The sequence below is a fragment of the Erinaceus europaeus genome, chromosome 3 (assembly GCF_950295315.1).
Source record: "Erinaceus europaeus chromosome 3, mEriEur2.1, whole genome shotgun sequence".
NCBI lineage: Eukaryota > Metazoa > Chordata > Mammalia > Eulipotyphla > Erinaceidae > Erinaceus > Erinaceus europaeus.
The window spans coordinates 123,701,330-123,714,730 of NC_080164.1; the positions used below are offsets into that span (position 1 = coordinate 123,701,330).

At 40.0% G+C, this 13,401-nt stretch overlaps 1 protein-coding gene across 1 annotated transcript; it reads left to right on the top strand.

Annotated features, from left to right (window-relative positions):
• Positions 1–9,760: 9,760 nt before the first annotated feature.
• CXCL8 (C-X-C motif chemokine ligand 8) lies at positions 9,761–13,326 on the top strand. Its single transcript, XM_007523552.2, has 4 exons — positions 9,761–9,914; positions 10,865–11,000; positions 11,278–11,361; positions 12,318–13,326. Exons 1-4 carry the CDS (start codon positions 9,851–9,853, stop codon positions 12,337–12,339), a joined length of 306 nt encoding a protein of 101 aa, XP_007523614.2. The 5' UTR covers positions 9,761–9,850; the 3' UTR covers positions 12,340–13,326.
• Positions 13,327–13,401: the final 75 nt, after the last annotated feature.

The following is a 13,401-nucleotide window of genomic DNA, read 5'->3' on the forward strand; positions in this document are numbered from 1 at the left end:
TTGCCCTTGTTGTTTTATTGTTGTAGTTATTACTGTCGTCGTTGTTGGGTAGGACAGAGAGAAATGGAGAGAGGAGGGGAAGACAGAGAGGGGGAGAGAAAGATAGACACCTGCAGACCTGCTTCACCGCCTGTGAAGCGACTCCCCTGCAGGTGGGGAGCCGGGGTTCGAACCAGGATTCTTATGCCGGTCCTTGTGCTTTGAGCCACCTGCGCTTAACCCGCTGCGCTACAGCCCAACTCCCAATGTCTCCTTTCTTAAGTTAAAAAAAAAAAGTATAAAAAAAGAAACTCAAAGCATAAGAGAGACACTCAGAAACTGGCAAGAGAACTCCACAGGGTTTGCAGTTACCAAACCTGTGTTGTTACTCATTGGTCTGGATGCCACTGAAAATTCTCTTTGTATCACTTCACTACCACCAAATTTGTTAAAAATCATATGTGAAAATACTTAGGAGATTGAATTTGCTTTATTAAATCTTTCATTAATTTGGTAGTAGCCCACATAGCAAGCAGAAAGGCACTTCAAGGAGTTGTACAAAATCAGATGTTTTTATAATATCAGAAATAAGATGGAAAAAGAAAAGAGACAGTGCCATTTTCTCTTAAGGGGAAGGGAGACTGATGTTTTGTTTTGAAGATTATCTCATTAGTGCAGATCAGAATATTCCAGATTGGCTTAAATTTTCTATTTTAGGAAGAAGGTAAAACTGCAAACAGTTTATTTAGACAGTAAATCTTGGTGAAACTTGGCATAAATGACTCCATTTGGGGATTTTGGTTTCCTTTTATAGCAACAAATGTTAGATGAATTAGACTAAATCTATGTGGCACCAGCCTCTGCAAATACCGTCTGTGTGGTCTTCTAGACTTCTCCAGTTTGTGAAATGCAAATGATTAGAGGAAGAAAGCAGATGGATTCTTCTCCATAAGTAATGCCAGTGTCCCTTGTCGTATGCTTTACATTGGTTTGTTCTAGCCCCCCCCCCCCAAGAGAATTGGATCAGTCCTGTTAATTTCACGGGCCTGCTTGGCCCCGCCCCAAGTAACCCCGGGAGAGGGTTCCTGAGTTGAGAGTGCCAGAGTTCCGGAGTTCCTGAGTTAGAGAGTTTCAGGGTTACAGAGTAAGAGAGAGTTCCAGTGTGTCAGAGTTTCAGAGGGTTCTCAAGTACGAGAGTTTCAGAGTGCCAGAGTTGGAGGGTTCCCGAGTTACAGAGTAAGAGAGTGCTTGTGCTGCCGCAAAGAGACAGCCGAGTTCTGTTTGGTGATTAGTTTGTCTTAGTTTGTGAATCGTTGTTCCTGAATAAAGAAATACAGCTTCCCTGCCCAGCCGTTGTCTCCGCGTCTCTGTTACCTGCCCGTGAAGCCAGCCCGTCCGGCTAGAGCTTCCGAAATTTTAACAACAAATGGCACCCATGTGGACCTGACCTGCGCATCTCTCAGATAAGTAAAGACAATTTGGCTACCTATGCACTATGGCCTTCTCTTCTGCTTGTGAAGAGATCTCCAAAGGCCTCTGCTCTTTCTTCACGAGACTGTTTTGCTGTTTCTGGAACATTTATCTCTGGACCACTCTGTGGTTTCCACTCGCTCGGGCTAACTCAGAACAGCCAGCGGGAAGAGCCAGCGGGCGGGAGGCGAGGCGCGGAGCTGCTGTTTCCACCTGGTTAAACAGCCAGCCAGCCGGCTGCGCCCAGACAACCCCGCACACCGTGCCCGCAGCCCCGCAGCCCTGCAGCACGCAGGAGCCCGACGCCAGCACACAAAAGCCCCAGGAGCCAAATGCCAACATGCTGGAGCCCTATGCCAACACACAAGAGCCCGAGGCCAACATGCAAGAGCCCGAGGCCAGCCCACAGGAGCCGGCTCTCCACCGCGTGACGCAGGGCACTGGACGTGTGATCCCTCCACGCTGCTCAGCCACTGCAAACAGGGCAGCAGACATGGCAGGGCCATGGGGCAGGGCCGCGGCGGCCTATCATGGCCGCCACCCCTGGGCACCTAGGCCCACGCCTTCTACAAAGATGGCCTGCCTGCCCTCTTTCTATGAATTCTGGAACGATCCCGGACCTCCCGGACCCCCGGGCTCCCTGCCGAAACTGGGCACACGAGATCTCCAGCCGCCGGTCCGGTGTGAAGACAGACAAGCTGGAGTACGCAGAGACTTGTGTAGAGATCACAACCTGCAATTCCTAGAAGTGGAGCTGCTTGGGAATGGAGCTGCGCGGGAAGCCACCTCCGGATGGTGAACCCCCCCCCCCCCCCAACAACTAAGACAGTACAGATTTAAATTCGTGTTTAAAATGACATGTCTTCGTAACAAAGGTTTCTCTCCTTGTGTATTAATGACCATGTTTATGTGTATGTTTAAAGTTTGGTAAACAGTAGCTTTAAGGCTAAATTCTTACTAGTCAAAGTTAAATGAAAAAGGTTTTCAATGTAATTCTCATAAAGATAAAATTAACTTACATTTAAAGTCTAAGGTAAAAATTAGTTAACAATCAATATATTTTAACTAGGTTGGTCTAAACAAAAGGTTAAATAGACTTGTTGATATGTAAAACACTACCTTCTCTATTAGAAATGGTAGATCACACAATGGCTATGCTAATTATTCTCATGCCTGAGGTTTCCTCTCCGGCCCACACCTAGGGTGTGTCTCCATCTTGAATGGGTGTAACAAAAGGTTAAAAGACGGTTGTTGATATGTAAAAGTCTCAAATTCCTTCTCTATTAGAACCGTTGGATCGTACAGTAGATATGCTAATAACAAGTTTTGTTTCATAGTAAGTAAGTTGCAGCCAGCTGCCTGTGGGCCTCTAGGCCATTCCCTTCCCCCATGCAATTGCCCTTCGAGGCAAGTAGCCCCCCAGAGGCAAGAAATGTTTTTTTTTCAGATATGGCCCCCTCAGGCCTTCCCTTGGCAACATGCTGGTTTTTGTTATATATGTTTCTGTTCACCCCACACCCTTGATACTATAGTCATTTAGTTAAAAAGAAAAGGGGGAATTGTCGTATGCTTTACATTGGTTTGTTCTAGCCCCCCCCCCCCAAGAGAATTGGATCAGTCCTGTTAATTTCGCGGGCCTGCTTGGCCCCGCCCCAAGTAACCCCGGGAGAGGGTTCCTGAGTTGGAGAGTGCCAGAGTTCCGGAGTTCCTGAGTTAGAGAGTTTCAGGGTTACAGAGTAAGAGAGAGTTCCAGTGTGTCAGAGTTTCAGAGGGTTCTCAAGTACGAGAGTTTCAGAGTGCCAGAGTTGGAGGGTTCCCGAGTTACAGAGTAAGAGAGTGCTTGTGCTGCCGCAAAGAGACAGCCGAGTTCTGTTTGGTGATTAGTTTGTCTTAGTTTGTGAATCGTTGTTCCTGAATAAAGAAATACAGCTTCCCTGCCCAGCCGTTGTCTCCGCGTCTCTGTTACCTGCCCGTGAAGCCAGCCCGTCCGGCTAGAGCTTCCGAAATTTTAACAACAGTCCCTACTGTTCCACACCCCTTACTCAGGGTGCTGTGTTGTGCCTCTTACCCCAGGGCAACAATCTAGAAGAGGCTGGAAGGTTAATTCATTGAAGGAGTGAATTGCTGCTGTTAAGCTGGTTACGACATCATCTATCCACTACTAAGTGAGAACATGACTTAAAATTGCAGTTTCCATACTAGATTCTTATGGGTTTGTTTATGTAAATAGAGCAATTTTCTTTATGCTGCCTTTGGTGTAAACGTTTATGAGAACTCAAGAGAGCTTATAAATGTTTATGAGACCTTGTGTTTCCAATAAGTGTTTATAGTACGCCTGTTACGTACAAATCATGTGATAAAAACTACATACCATGTAAATAAGGGAAATGTGGACTATGATCTCATGGGATTTCCAGTCAAGTAAGTGAAGTATATAACCAGAGACATTCATGGGGTTGAGCTGAAAATCCTTCACTTTAACAGAATTTGTATTTACTGGACTTTATATTACACAGAGTTAGCAACCTAGTCAAATTGTGTTTGTAAAACTGATATTCCCTAAGTCCAAACAGGAAGACAGGATCAAGTGAAGATTGTTTTTTGAAATAATAATTAAAAAAAAAAACTAAAAGGAGAATTGTGAGAAACAAAATAGAGGAGTCACCTCATAATATTCATTTCCCCCACTCCAGCTTCTTTTTAAAAATATTGTATTTATTTATTATTGGATAAAAAACAGAGAGAAATTGAGAGGGGAGAGGAAGATAGAGGGGGAAAGAAACAGAAAGACACCCACAGCTCTGCTTCATCACTCATTAAGCTTTCCCCCTGCAGGTGGGGACCAGGGGCATGAACCCGTCACACGTGTGCACGTCATCAGGTACACCACCACTGGAACCATCCTTCTCCTTTGTCTTCTTCTTCTTTATCAGCTTGTTAAGAATTTTATCTGAAAAGGACTTCACAAAACATCACACCTATGAAACAAAAGATCGTAACAATGAAGGAGTATTTAGGAAAAGAATAAAAATATTATAAAATCTTATTACCTCAAATCAGCATTTTAAAAGCTTTTTTTCCTCCTGTTACTGGTCTTAATTGCTTGTGTGGATCCTGCTTACACCTCCAAACATGGTCAAACACTTAAGTCCAGTTATTTTGAATATAGCAACTTCCCTTTTTTGCCAAGTGACTTAACTTCTTTTTTTATTATTTATTTATAAAAAGGAAACACTGACAAAACCATAGGATAAGAGGGGTACAACTCCACACTATTCCCACCACTGAACTCCATATCCCATTCCCTCCCTTGATAGCTTTCTTATTCTTTAGCGCTCTGGGAGTACAGATCCAAGGTCATCGTGGGATACAGAAGGTCGAAGGTCTGGTTTTTGTAATTGCTTTCCTGCTGAACATGGCCACTGGCAGGTGGATCCATACTCCCAGCCTGCCTCTCTCTTTCCCTAGTGGGCTGAGGTTCTGGGGAATTGGAGCTCCAGGACACATTGGTGGGGTTGTCTGTCCAGGGAAATCTGGTTGGCATCATCTTAGCATCTGGGACCTGGTGGCTGAAAAGAGTTAACAAACAAGTTGTTGATTAATCATGAACCCAAAGGCTGGAATATTGCAGATGAAGTGTTGGGGGTGGGGTCTCCATTCTGTAGATAGCTAGTAGACATATTTTAGTTATATTCCAAAGGGCCCATGACTAGTTGTTTTTTGTTCCCTGAGCCTGAAATCTGATATGCAGGTGGATCCAAGTTATTGTCTGGGAAGATGATGTCATGGCTGGAAAAAGGACCATAAACCTGGATCTGGTAAGAGAGTAGCTCCCAAATATGGCAAAGGTGTATAAACATTGTTGACTGTAAACCTCATCGATTTGATGTGATCTTGGGCCCATATTCATCTTAGGAGCCTATGTGACCTCTGTATCCCTGTAGATCTGAGCTCACATTCTGTGGTCATGAGTAGGAACATTCCAAGCTGCCCCAATATCAGGACCCATCTTCCTCAAGTGTAACATAGAGTATGTTGTCCAGCCTCCCTTCAGAGGATGGTACATCCTCTACCTTTGTTAATCCAAGTTAAGGGAAAGGTCCTATGGGGGTTGATTTAACATCTTATACTTACTTCATGAGAAAGAAACCCAAGTGACAAGTAATATAAGATTGCTGTTACTTTGGAGATGTCATTTGTTGTAAATACTGAAATGGTCACTTTCTAAATAATTGTAGAAATAGGTGTAAAAACCCTCTTTTATAATCTTAACAAAGACAGTAATGACAACAAGTAATGTTTACATTTGACTACACAGCACATGTGTTTTTTCATATAAAGACAGGCTGATACTAAATTTTCCAAGTCCACAACAAATTTCTAATTTCATGTCATGCTTCCCACCCTTCAAACTTTTACCTCAAAAGTCTTGATTTCAGATATAGAATTGGAAAATGATACTCAATTCTCTGGGACATCAACAGTACTATTTTTTTTTAATGCAGAAATGTGAACTGAAGTATTAGTCACGAAATTGAAAGCTCTACATTTGTAAGGGGGAAAAACACTCAAATGTCTCCAGCTGCTTTTCTCTACTTAGCAAGTGGTTTCCACACTCTAGGAGCTGGTTTAGAGCTCAGCTTAGTGGGCAAAGTCCCATAAACTCTGCACTCATCCTTAGAGGGTGACAAGATTTTTTGGATTTATGTGTAGCTTTGCTCTTCAGTTAAACTTTTTCACTCTATTTTAAAGCATCATTTCCTCATACAGGACAATTAGTCATATTTTTCCATGTAAACTCTATTTGGTGCTTCTGCTGACTACTCATTAACTCAGAGAGTTACTTTTGCAAAAGTGGGAGATCAGGACTACTGTCCTTGTCTATCCTTATCTCTCATGGAGGGGTGTAAGGGTATAATGCATTAAAGTTATATTGTAAGAGATAAGCAGAGTAAGAAAAGAGGTCATTTTATCTTATAAATGAGTGTTCCACTCTTTTTTTTAAACAAGTAGAAATTGAGTGTTCAGGTAAAATAGAAATCATTAGCTCAAACTTCAAGAATAATGTCTGGAGGTGGATGAAACACTGAGAAGAGGAAGAGAGACGATGAGATGTCATGAGAATTAATTTACATACACAGAAATACACAAGGATCCCCTGGTATAAAGCAAACATAGCTCAGATTGTTAAGAAGCTAGTTGAGATAGCTGCGTAAATCTTGCAGCAGTGGCTGAGTAGGTACATGTGTTTTTCATGGTTATGCAAAAAAAGACTCTCATGCCTAAGGCAACAAAGGTCCCAGATTCAATCCCTAGTACCACCCTAGGCCAGAGCTGAGCAGTGTTCTGGTAAAATAAATATTTTTCAGCAAAGGAAAGTTTCTCTCTAAACCACAGGTGTTCACATTGTGCAGCATCATTAATGAATCTTGTTTGAATTTTCAATATTTCTTTATCTAAGAATTTAAATATTTTATCAGTGTTTAAATTAATTATTTCATCAAGTGTTACAAAGTTTATAAATTTCTTTTTATTTTTTTATTTTTTATTTAAGAAAGGATTAATTAACAAAACTATAGGGTAGGAGGGGTACAACTCCACACAATTCCCACCACCCAATCTCCATATCCCACCCCCTCCCATGATAGCTTTCCCATTCTCTATCCCTCTGGGAGCATGGACCCAGGGTCATTGTGGGTTGCAGAAGGTAGAAGGTCTGGCTTCTGTAATTGCTTCCCAGCTGAACATGGGCGTTGACTGGTCGCTCCATACTCCCAGTCTGCCTCTCTCTTTCCCTAGTAGGGTGGGTCTCTGGGGAAGCTGAGCTCCAGGACACATTGGTGGGGTCTTCAATCCTGGGAAGCCTGGCCAGCATCCTGATGGCATCTGGAACCTGGTGACTGAAAAGAGAGTTAACATACGAAGCCAAACAAATTGTTGAGCAATCATGGACCCAAAGCTTGGAATAGTGGAGAGGAAGTGTTAGGGAGGTACTCACTGCAAACTCTAGTGTACTTCTGCTTTCAGGTATATATTTTGCAGTAGTTTATGGATACGTGTGACCATATGCTCTCTCTCACAGAAACTGGTGTATATCTAGGTTTTGGGACTTTGTTAGAAAGTGAAACACCTGAGATGAAATTAGAGTATACTATGAAAGGAAAGATCTCACCTGAGTAATGAAGCTGAAGGGTTGTCATTCCACATGTGAAGTCTCTGGACACAGTCTGAAGTGAAGCATGTTGAGGTGGCAATCGTTGCGTTGGTTAGGTTGTGATCGGCGGATGCACCTTCTCTGAGCCATCTTAGACAGAGATAGAAGGAATTATGTTAAGTGAGCTAAGTCAGAAAGATAAAGATGAGTATGGGATGATCCCACTCATCAACAGAAGTTGAGTAAGAAGATCTGAAAGGGAAACTAAAAGCAGGACCTGACCAAATTGTAAGTAGGGCACCAAAGTAAAAACCCTGTGGTGAGCGGTAGACATGCAGCTTCCTGGGCCAGTGGGGGGTGGGAGTGGGTGGGAGGGATGGATCACAGTCTTTTGGTGGTGGGAATGGTGTTTATGTACACTCCTAGTAAAATGTAGTCATATAAATCACTAGTTAATTAATTTGAGAGGGGGAAAATCAATTGTATGTCTCAAAGTTTTTCAAAACACAAACTGAATCTTTTTAATATATAGGCTGTGTATTTGATATGCTGACTCTCTCAAAAGCCTAGACCAAGTAGATCAGAAGCAACAAATAGCACAGCTATATACAAGATACTGGGTACTGTACAGCAAACCATAACAAAAGGACTTTTCAAAGTTAACCCAATTACCAAATACTGTGATGATAATATTAACTATTGATTGTCTTTTTGAACCCTAAGACAGCAGGAACCTCACATCTCCACTATAGAACCCCTATTTCCCCCAGTCCTAGAACTCTTGGATAGGGCCCACTTTCCCCTATGCCTCTCCCAATCCATATCAAATAATAGTTTATAATTTTTTTAAGTCTCTATAACTCAGATTTTCATGGACAGCTTGAATTATGTAAGAAATTTCAAACTGACTCTTTAATTTTAGCAAATCATAACCAACACTGATATTGTTTCTGTTTTATAGTAATGTTAGACTATACTCTATATTCTGGCTCAGCTTGGCATTTCAGAAGCAGACACAATAATAAAGCACAGTAACAATAACAAAAAATTGCCTAAAAGGCAATGTAACTTTTCGGAATAAATCACTGGTCAAACTATTTTTGCAATTAGAAAGTAGTCATCTGACAAAAATCTGAGCTGAATACCAAAGACTTGCAGTAGATGATAATCAACCTGTTTACACATATAAGTTTATGTGATGCTTATTACTAAAACCATTTTATAGATATAGAAACTGGAAATTAAAAATTAAAAATCACATATAATTTAGATGTTTGAACCTAAGCTTGAACCCAGGTGCTCTGTCCACCAAGTAGACACTATTTACCTTTTCAATAAATATTCTCTCATTCCACATCAAATGCCTCCCATGAAGCACTTCCTAGGGCATTAATTTTTTCATTTTTCCATTTGAGAATATTAGGGTAAGGTTTTTCTATGAAAATTCTCTCATCTGTTCACAGCCAATAGCTTGTTGAAGAGTCGTCTTTTTATGCCATTTGGATCCATCTTCTGGAAATTGTTGTCTGTTCTGTAACATTGTCAGCTCTTATAGCATTTTCATCTTCTGATAGTCCAGGCATTTTATGAACATGTGCTTAGTGTTACCCAGCTCCAGATTCCTATTTAGTCAGAAATTACTTGATATTTGTGATTCTGAACTACAAGATGCATCTTTCTATCTGTTAAAACATATAGAATTTTGAAAACTTTTCATATGCTTTTAAGAGAAGTAATATTTCCTAATTTTTTTCAAGAATATTTCTAAGAAAACTTTCCACAAGTTATGTTCTTAATAAAAGTGGCTGGTCAGGTCATCTTCTCCTTTGTGTCAGTCACCTACAGAGACAATTATGTCATAAAAGAGTAAGTATAAAGGGATAAAAAGAAATACAACTGGTAATAATGTATCAAGCTGTGAAGTCTGAAATTTTAATAATTATTTTAACCCATTTTAAAAGGAACATGTTTTTAAAGAAAACAAATCAAAATATTTTAAAGATAAAACGTGATAAGGGACCTAGAGAGGAGTGTGATGACTCAGGTCTGCTTTCAAAGGGTGGTTGCATATTGTGGAATTTCCTCTGACCTAATGGAAGAATGAGAGTGCACATATTCCCTAGTCTTGCGATAATATAAAAAGCCACAAGAGCTCCCCATTCCACATAAGTGCTTGAAGACAGCAGAGCTCACAAGCCTCTAGAGAAGAACCAGAAAGAGATCAGAAAGAAATCACCTGGAGTAGCCATGACTTCCAAGCTGGCTGTTGGTCTCCTGGCAGTTTTCATGTTTTCTGCCCTTCTATGTGAAGGTAAGCACATCTGTCTAGTCTAGAGTTTCCCTGTTTCTAAATGTGATCCTGGAAAGCAAGATTATCTGCAGTGCTTTGATAACAAACATCTTATTTATTTATTTATTTAGGAAAAGAAAATACAGCAATGCCATTTTTTGAATCTTTCTGTTTCTAGCTTGTACCCGTACAAGACCTAGAAAAGTATTAAGTATTAAAGTATACCTAGGGCAGTATAAATAATACAGACTAATAATGTGCTCCTACTTTCTATACTCTTTAGTATTCAGATGTTTAATATAAACCTTTAGAATATATCTTATTAGAAGCTGTGGTTACCAATAATATTAAAATGTAGCAAGGTAACTCAGCCATTTCAGTCCATGTACCAATTAAAACAATGAACAGTAAGTAACCTCAATATCCCATGTACACGGTCTCATATACTACTGAAAACGTACAATTTCTATTTGATTTAGAGATACCCTGACAGATTCTAAACCTTTTATTTGGGGGGAAGGGTCTCCCCTCTGAAATAGAGATTAGAATATTTGTGGCATATCTTTTCTATCATTCTTTTAAACATTAAAGGTTTTGCTAGCATTTAAGACATCTTTGTATAATTAAGTGAATGGTTTCTCTTGATTTTGTGGTAGACAACTCCTCTGGTAGTACTAGTTTGCCTGCTATTAATGGCATTGTGGTGCCACTGGACTCTACAGTATCCAGTAGAAAAAAGAGCACCATTAGGAAGTCAACACTACACAAAAACAAGACCATGTCTTTGTGTACTAAGTCATTCCATGTTGTCAAAGGTGACTGGTCTTAAAAACAAAGAAAAAAACTGACATTCAGGTTTAGATGAGTATCCAGCCTTCAGTTTCAGGAATGGTGGTGCAATTAAAAGGAAGTAGCTAACATGGTTGAGCCTGCTGATGAAATCAATCCTTAATTGCCTTTATTTTTCACAGGTCAAGTTCAACCAAGAAGTAGTACAGAACTTAGATGCCAGTGCATAAAAACACACTCTGTACCTTTCCACCCCAAATTAATTAAAGAACTGAGAGTGATCGAGAGTGGACCACACTGTGAAAATTCAGAAATCATGTAAGTACTTTAAAAAGTGATGCATTATTTTGCTTTAGGAAAACTAGAGCTGACTAAGCTGTAAACAGTCAACAAAGTTCCAGATACTGGATATACAGTAGTGAGCAAAACAGAAACATCCTTTGTATGGAATTCAAATATGGTTCTCTGTATAACTCACAGCAAAGAGTAGCTCTGGCTTGAGATTAGTGCCTACGTGTAAGCAACAGTAACTTGAGTGGCAAAGGGAAGTGTGAATTCTGCGAAATTTTGATTTCCATAAAATATTATTTTCTAGTGTGAAGCTCACCAATGATAAATTGCTCTGTCTGGATCCCACAGCAAAGTGGGTGCAGAAGGTTGTGCAGATATTCTTGAAGAGGTGAGTGGGTCTCTCAAAATTTATATTCTTCATTTATCCTAGGACAAACAGTCCAAATGCCAGCTTCTGAATGTTCTACTGCTGCTGAAAAGTTTCTTTTACATTCGATTAAAAGTTCAATTAAAGCTTCTCTTAGATTTAAACAGACAGATGGGGGGTGCTGGGCAGTAGCACAGTGGGATAAGCGCACATGGCACAAAGCTCAAGGACCATGTTAGGATCCCAGTTTGAGCCCTCTGCCCCCCCCCCCACCTTGGGGGAGGGTCGCTTCACAAGCAGTGAAGCAAGGCTGCAGGTTCTCCCCCCCCCCCCCCCCCCCCCCCCCCCCCCCCCCCCGTCTTCCCCTCTCTCTCAATTTCTCTCTGTTCTATCTGAAAACAATAGCAGCAACAAGGGCAACAAAAATGGGAAAAAATAGCCTCCAGGAGCAGCGGATTTGTAGTGCAGGCACCGAGCCCCAGTGATTAGCCTGGAGGCAAAACAAACAAACAAAAACAGACAGATAGATAGATAGCTCATCAGAAAGGGTACTGGCCTGGCCATGTGTGAAACCTGGCTTCAAATGCCAGTAAAACCACATGGGAGTGACGTGACCCTTCTGGAAGCTCTAGTACTGTAATGTTTCTCCTTCTCTGCCTCCATCCATATATGATAAAGAAAGCTTAGGGGAGTGAAATCTCACATGCATTACCATTCCCCCAAACACCTGGTAGCTAGAGTAGTTTCTCAGTTTGAGACCGTATGTCTCAAATTCTCCAGAGAAGTTTGAATTTATACCTATGGCCTGGGTCACTAGTAGAGCTGGTTCTTTCATTCTCATAACTAATCTGGTGTCTCTATAGTTGAAGATACAAAATATTCCTAAGACTTAATTTCTATTATTGAATATATTTTCAAAAATACTGCTATTCTTACCAGTACAATGCTAATGTAAAAACTTTTTGTTTTATTTTCAGAACTGAGAATCAAGAGTCATAAAAGATGCATTCTACATGTTTTCCAAAAATTCCTTATTGAAGATGTCAATGAAACCTCAAGCAAAACAACTTCCATACTTCACATACTGTGTGAAGCTGGACTAGGGTCACTGGATAAAACACAGGACATACAGTTAGATTTGATTTCATTGAAATAATGAATTCAGTTTATCAGTGAACTCTCATGTGCATTGTCCCATAAAATATACAAAGATACTTAAAAATATACTTAATGTCTACCATGAGTTTAAGTTTAGCTGGAAATCCTGTATTTTAAAATTTTTAACCTTGCAGTCCTTGTCTACTGGCCAGGACCCATGGTTCCTTTTCAATTGCATTTGTTTTTTTGTTTGTTTTTCTTAACTGGAGAGAAAACATCAGTCACCAGTCTCCCTCACACTCATGTAAATATGTGGAAGCACTTTAATTTTTTTCATGGCCATGGAATTATTTTGAAGTGTAACTTATTTACTTATTTATTATTTATGTATTTATTTAAGGATCAAATATAGTACTGTGTGCACATGAATTTGAAAACAAATAGGAAAAATAACATTGTTGGTATGATAATATGTGGATGTATATTTACTATACATAATAAGTGATGCTATATTAAGGAGCTATTTTTGTTCAAAGTTGCTATATTTCAATTAGGGTTGCCAGATTTGTTAACTTAAGCAAATGAAGAGGATATCATGTCCATTTGATTTTTATCCCAGACAAATAATGGATACGTATTTTTGGTATATCATTAACTAAAATGTCTGTTTAATTAGAAAACAGTAAAAATTCACCATGCAATATTAGCAGAACAATTTCTTCCTGGTTAAAACTAATGTGTTATATGCAAATTGGTTCTTACAATCTTATCTAAAATGTTCTGTTTTTAACATTGATTTTAATTTTTTTAAATTTTAAGATGCTTGTATGTGTTTCATAATAAAACTGTCACAATAAAACATTTAAATAAAATTTATTGTCAAAGTCATGAGGTGACTTTTACCATTTATTGGTGGGGACAGGAGAGACACCCACTGGGTAGGGCATGTATCTTGTAGGGCAC

Coding starts and splice junctions, on each gene's coding strand:
- CXCL8 (XM_007523552.2), top strand. CDS start 9,851: ATGACTTCCAAGCTGGCTGTTGGTCTCCTGGCAGTTTTCATGTTTTCT. Junction 9,915..10,864: donor TTCTGCCCTTCTATGTGAAG/GTAAGCACATCT, acceptor TATTTTTCACAG/GTCAAGTTCAACCAAGAAGT. Junction 11,362..12,317: donor GTGCAGATATTCTTGAAGAG/GTGAGTGGGTCT, acceptor TTTTATTTTCAG/AACTGAGAATCAAGAGTCAT.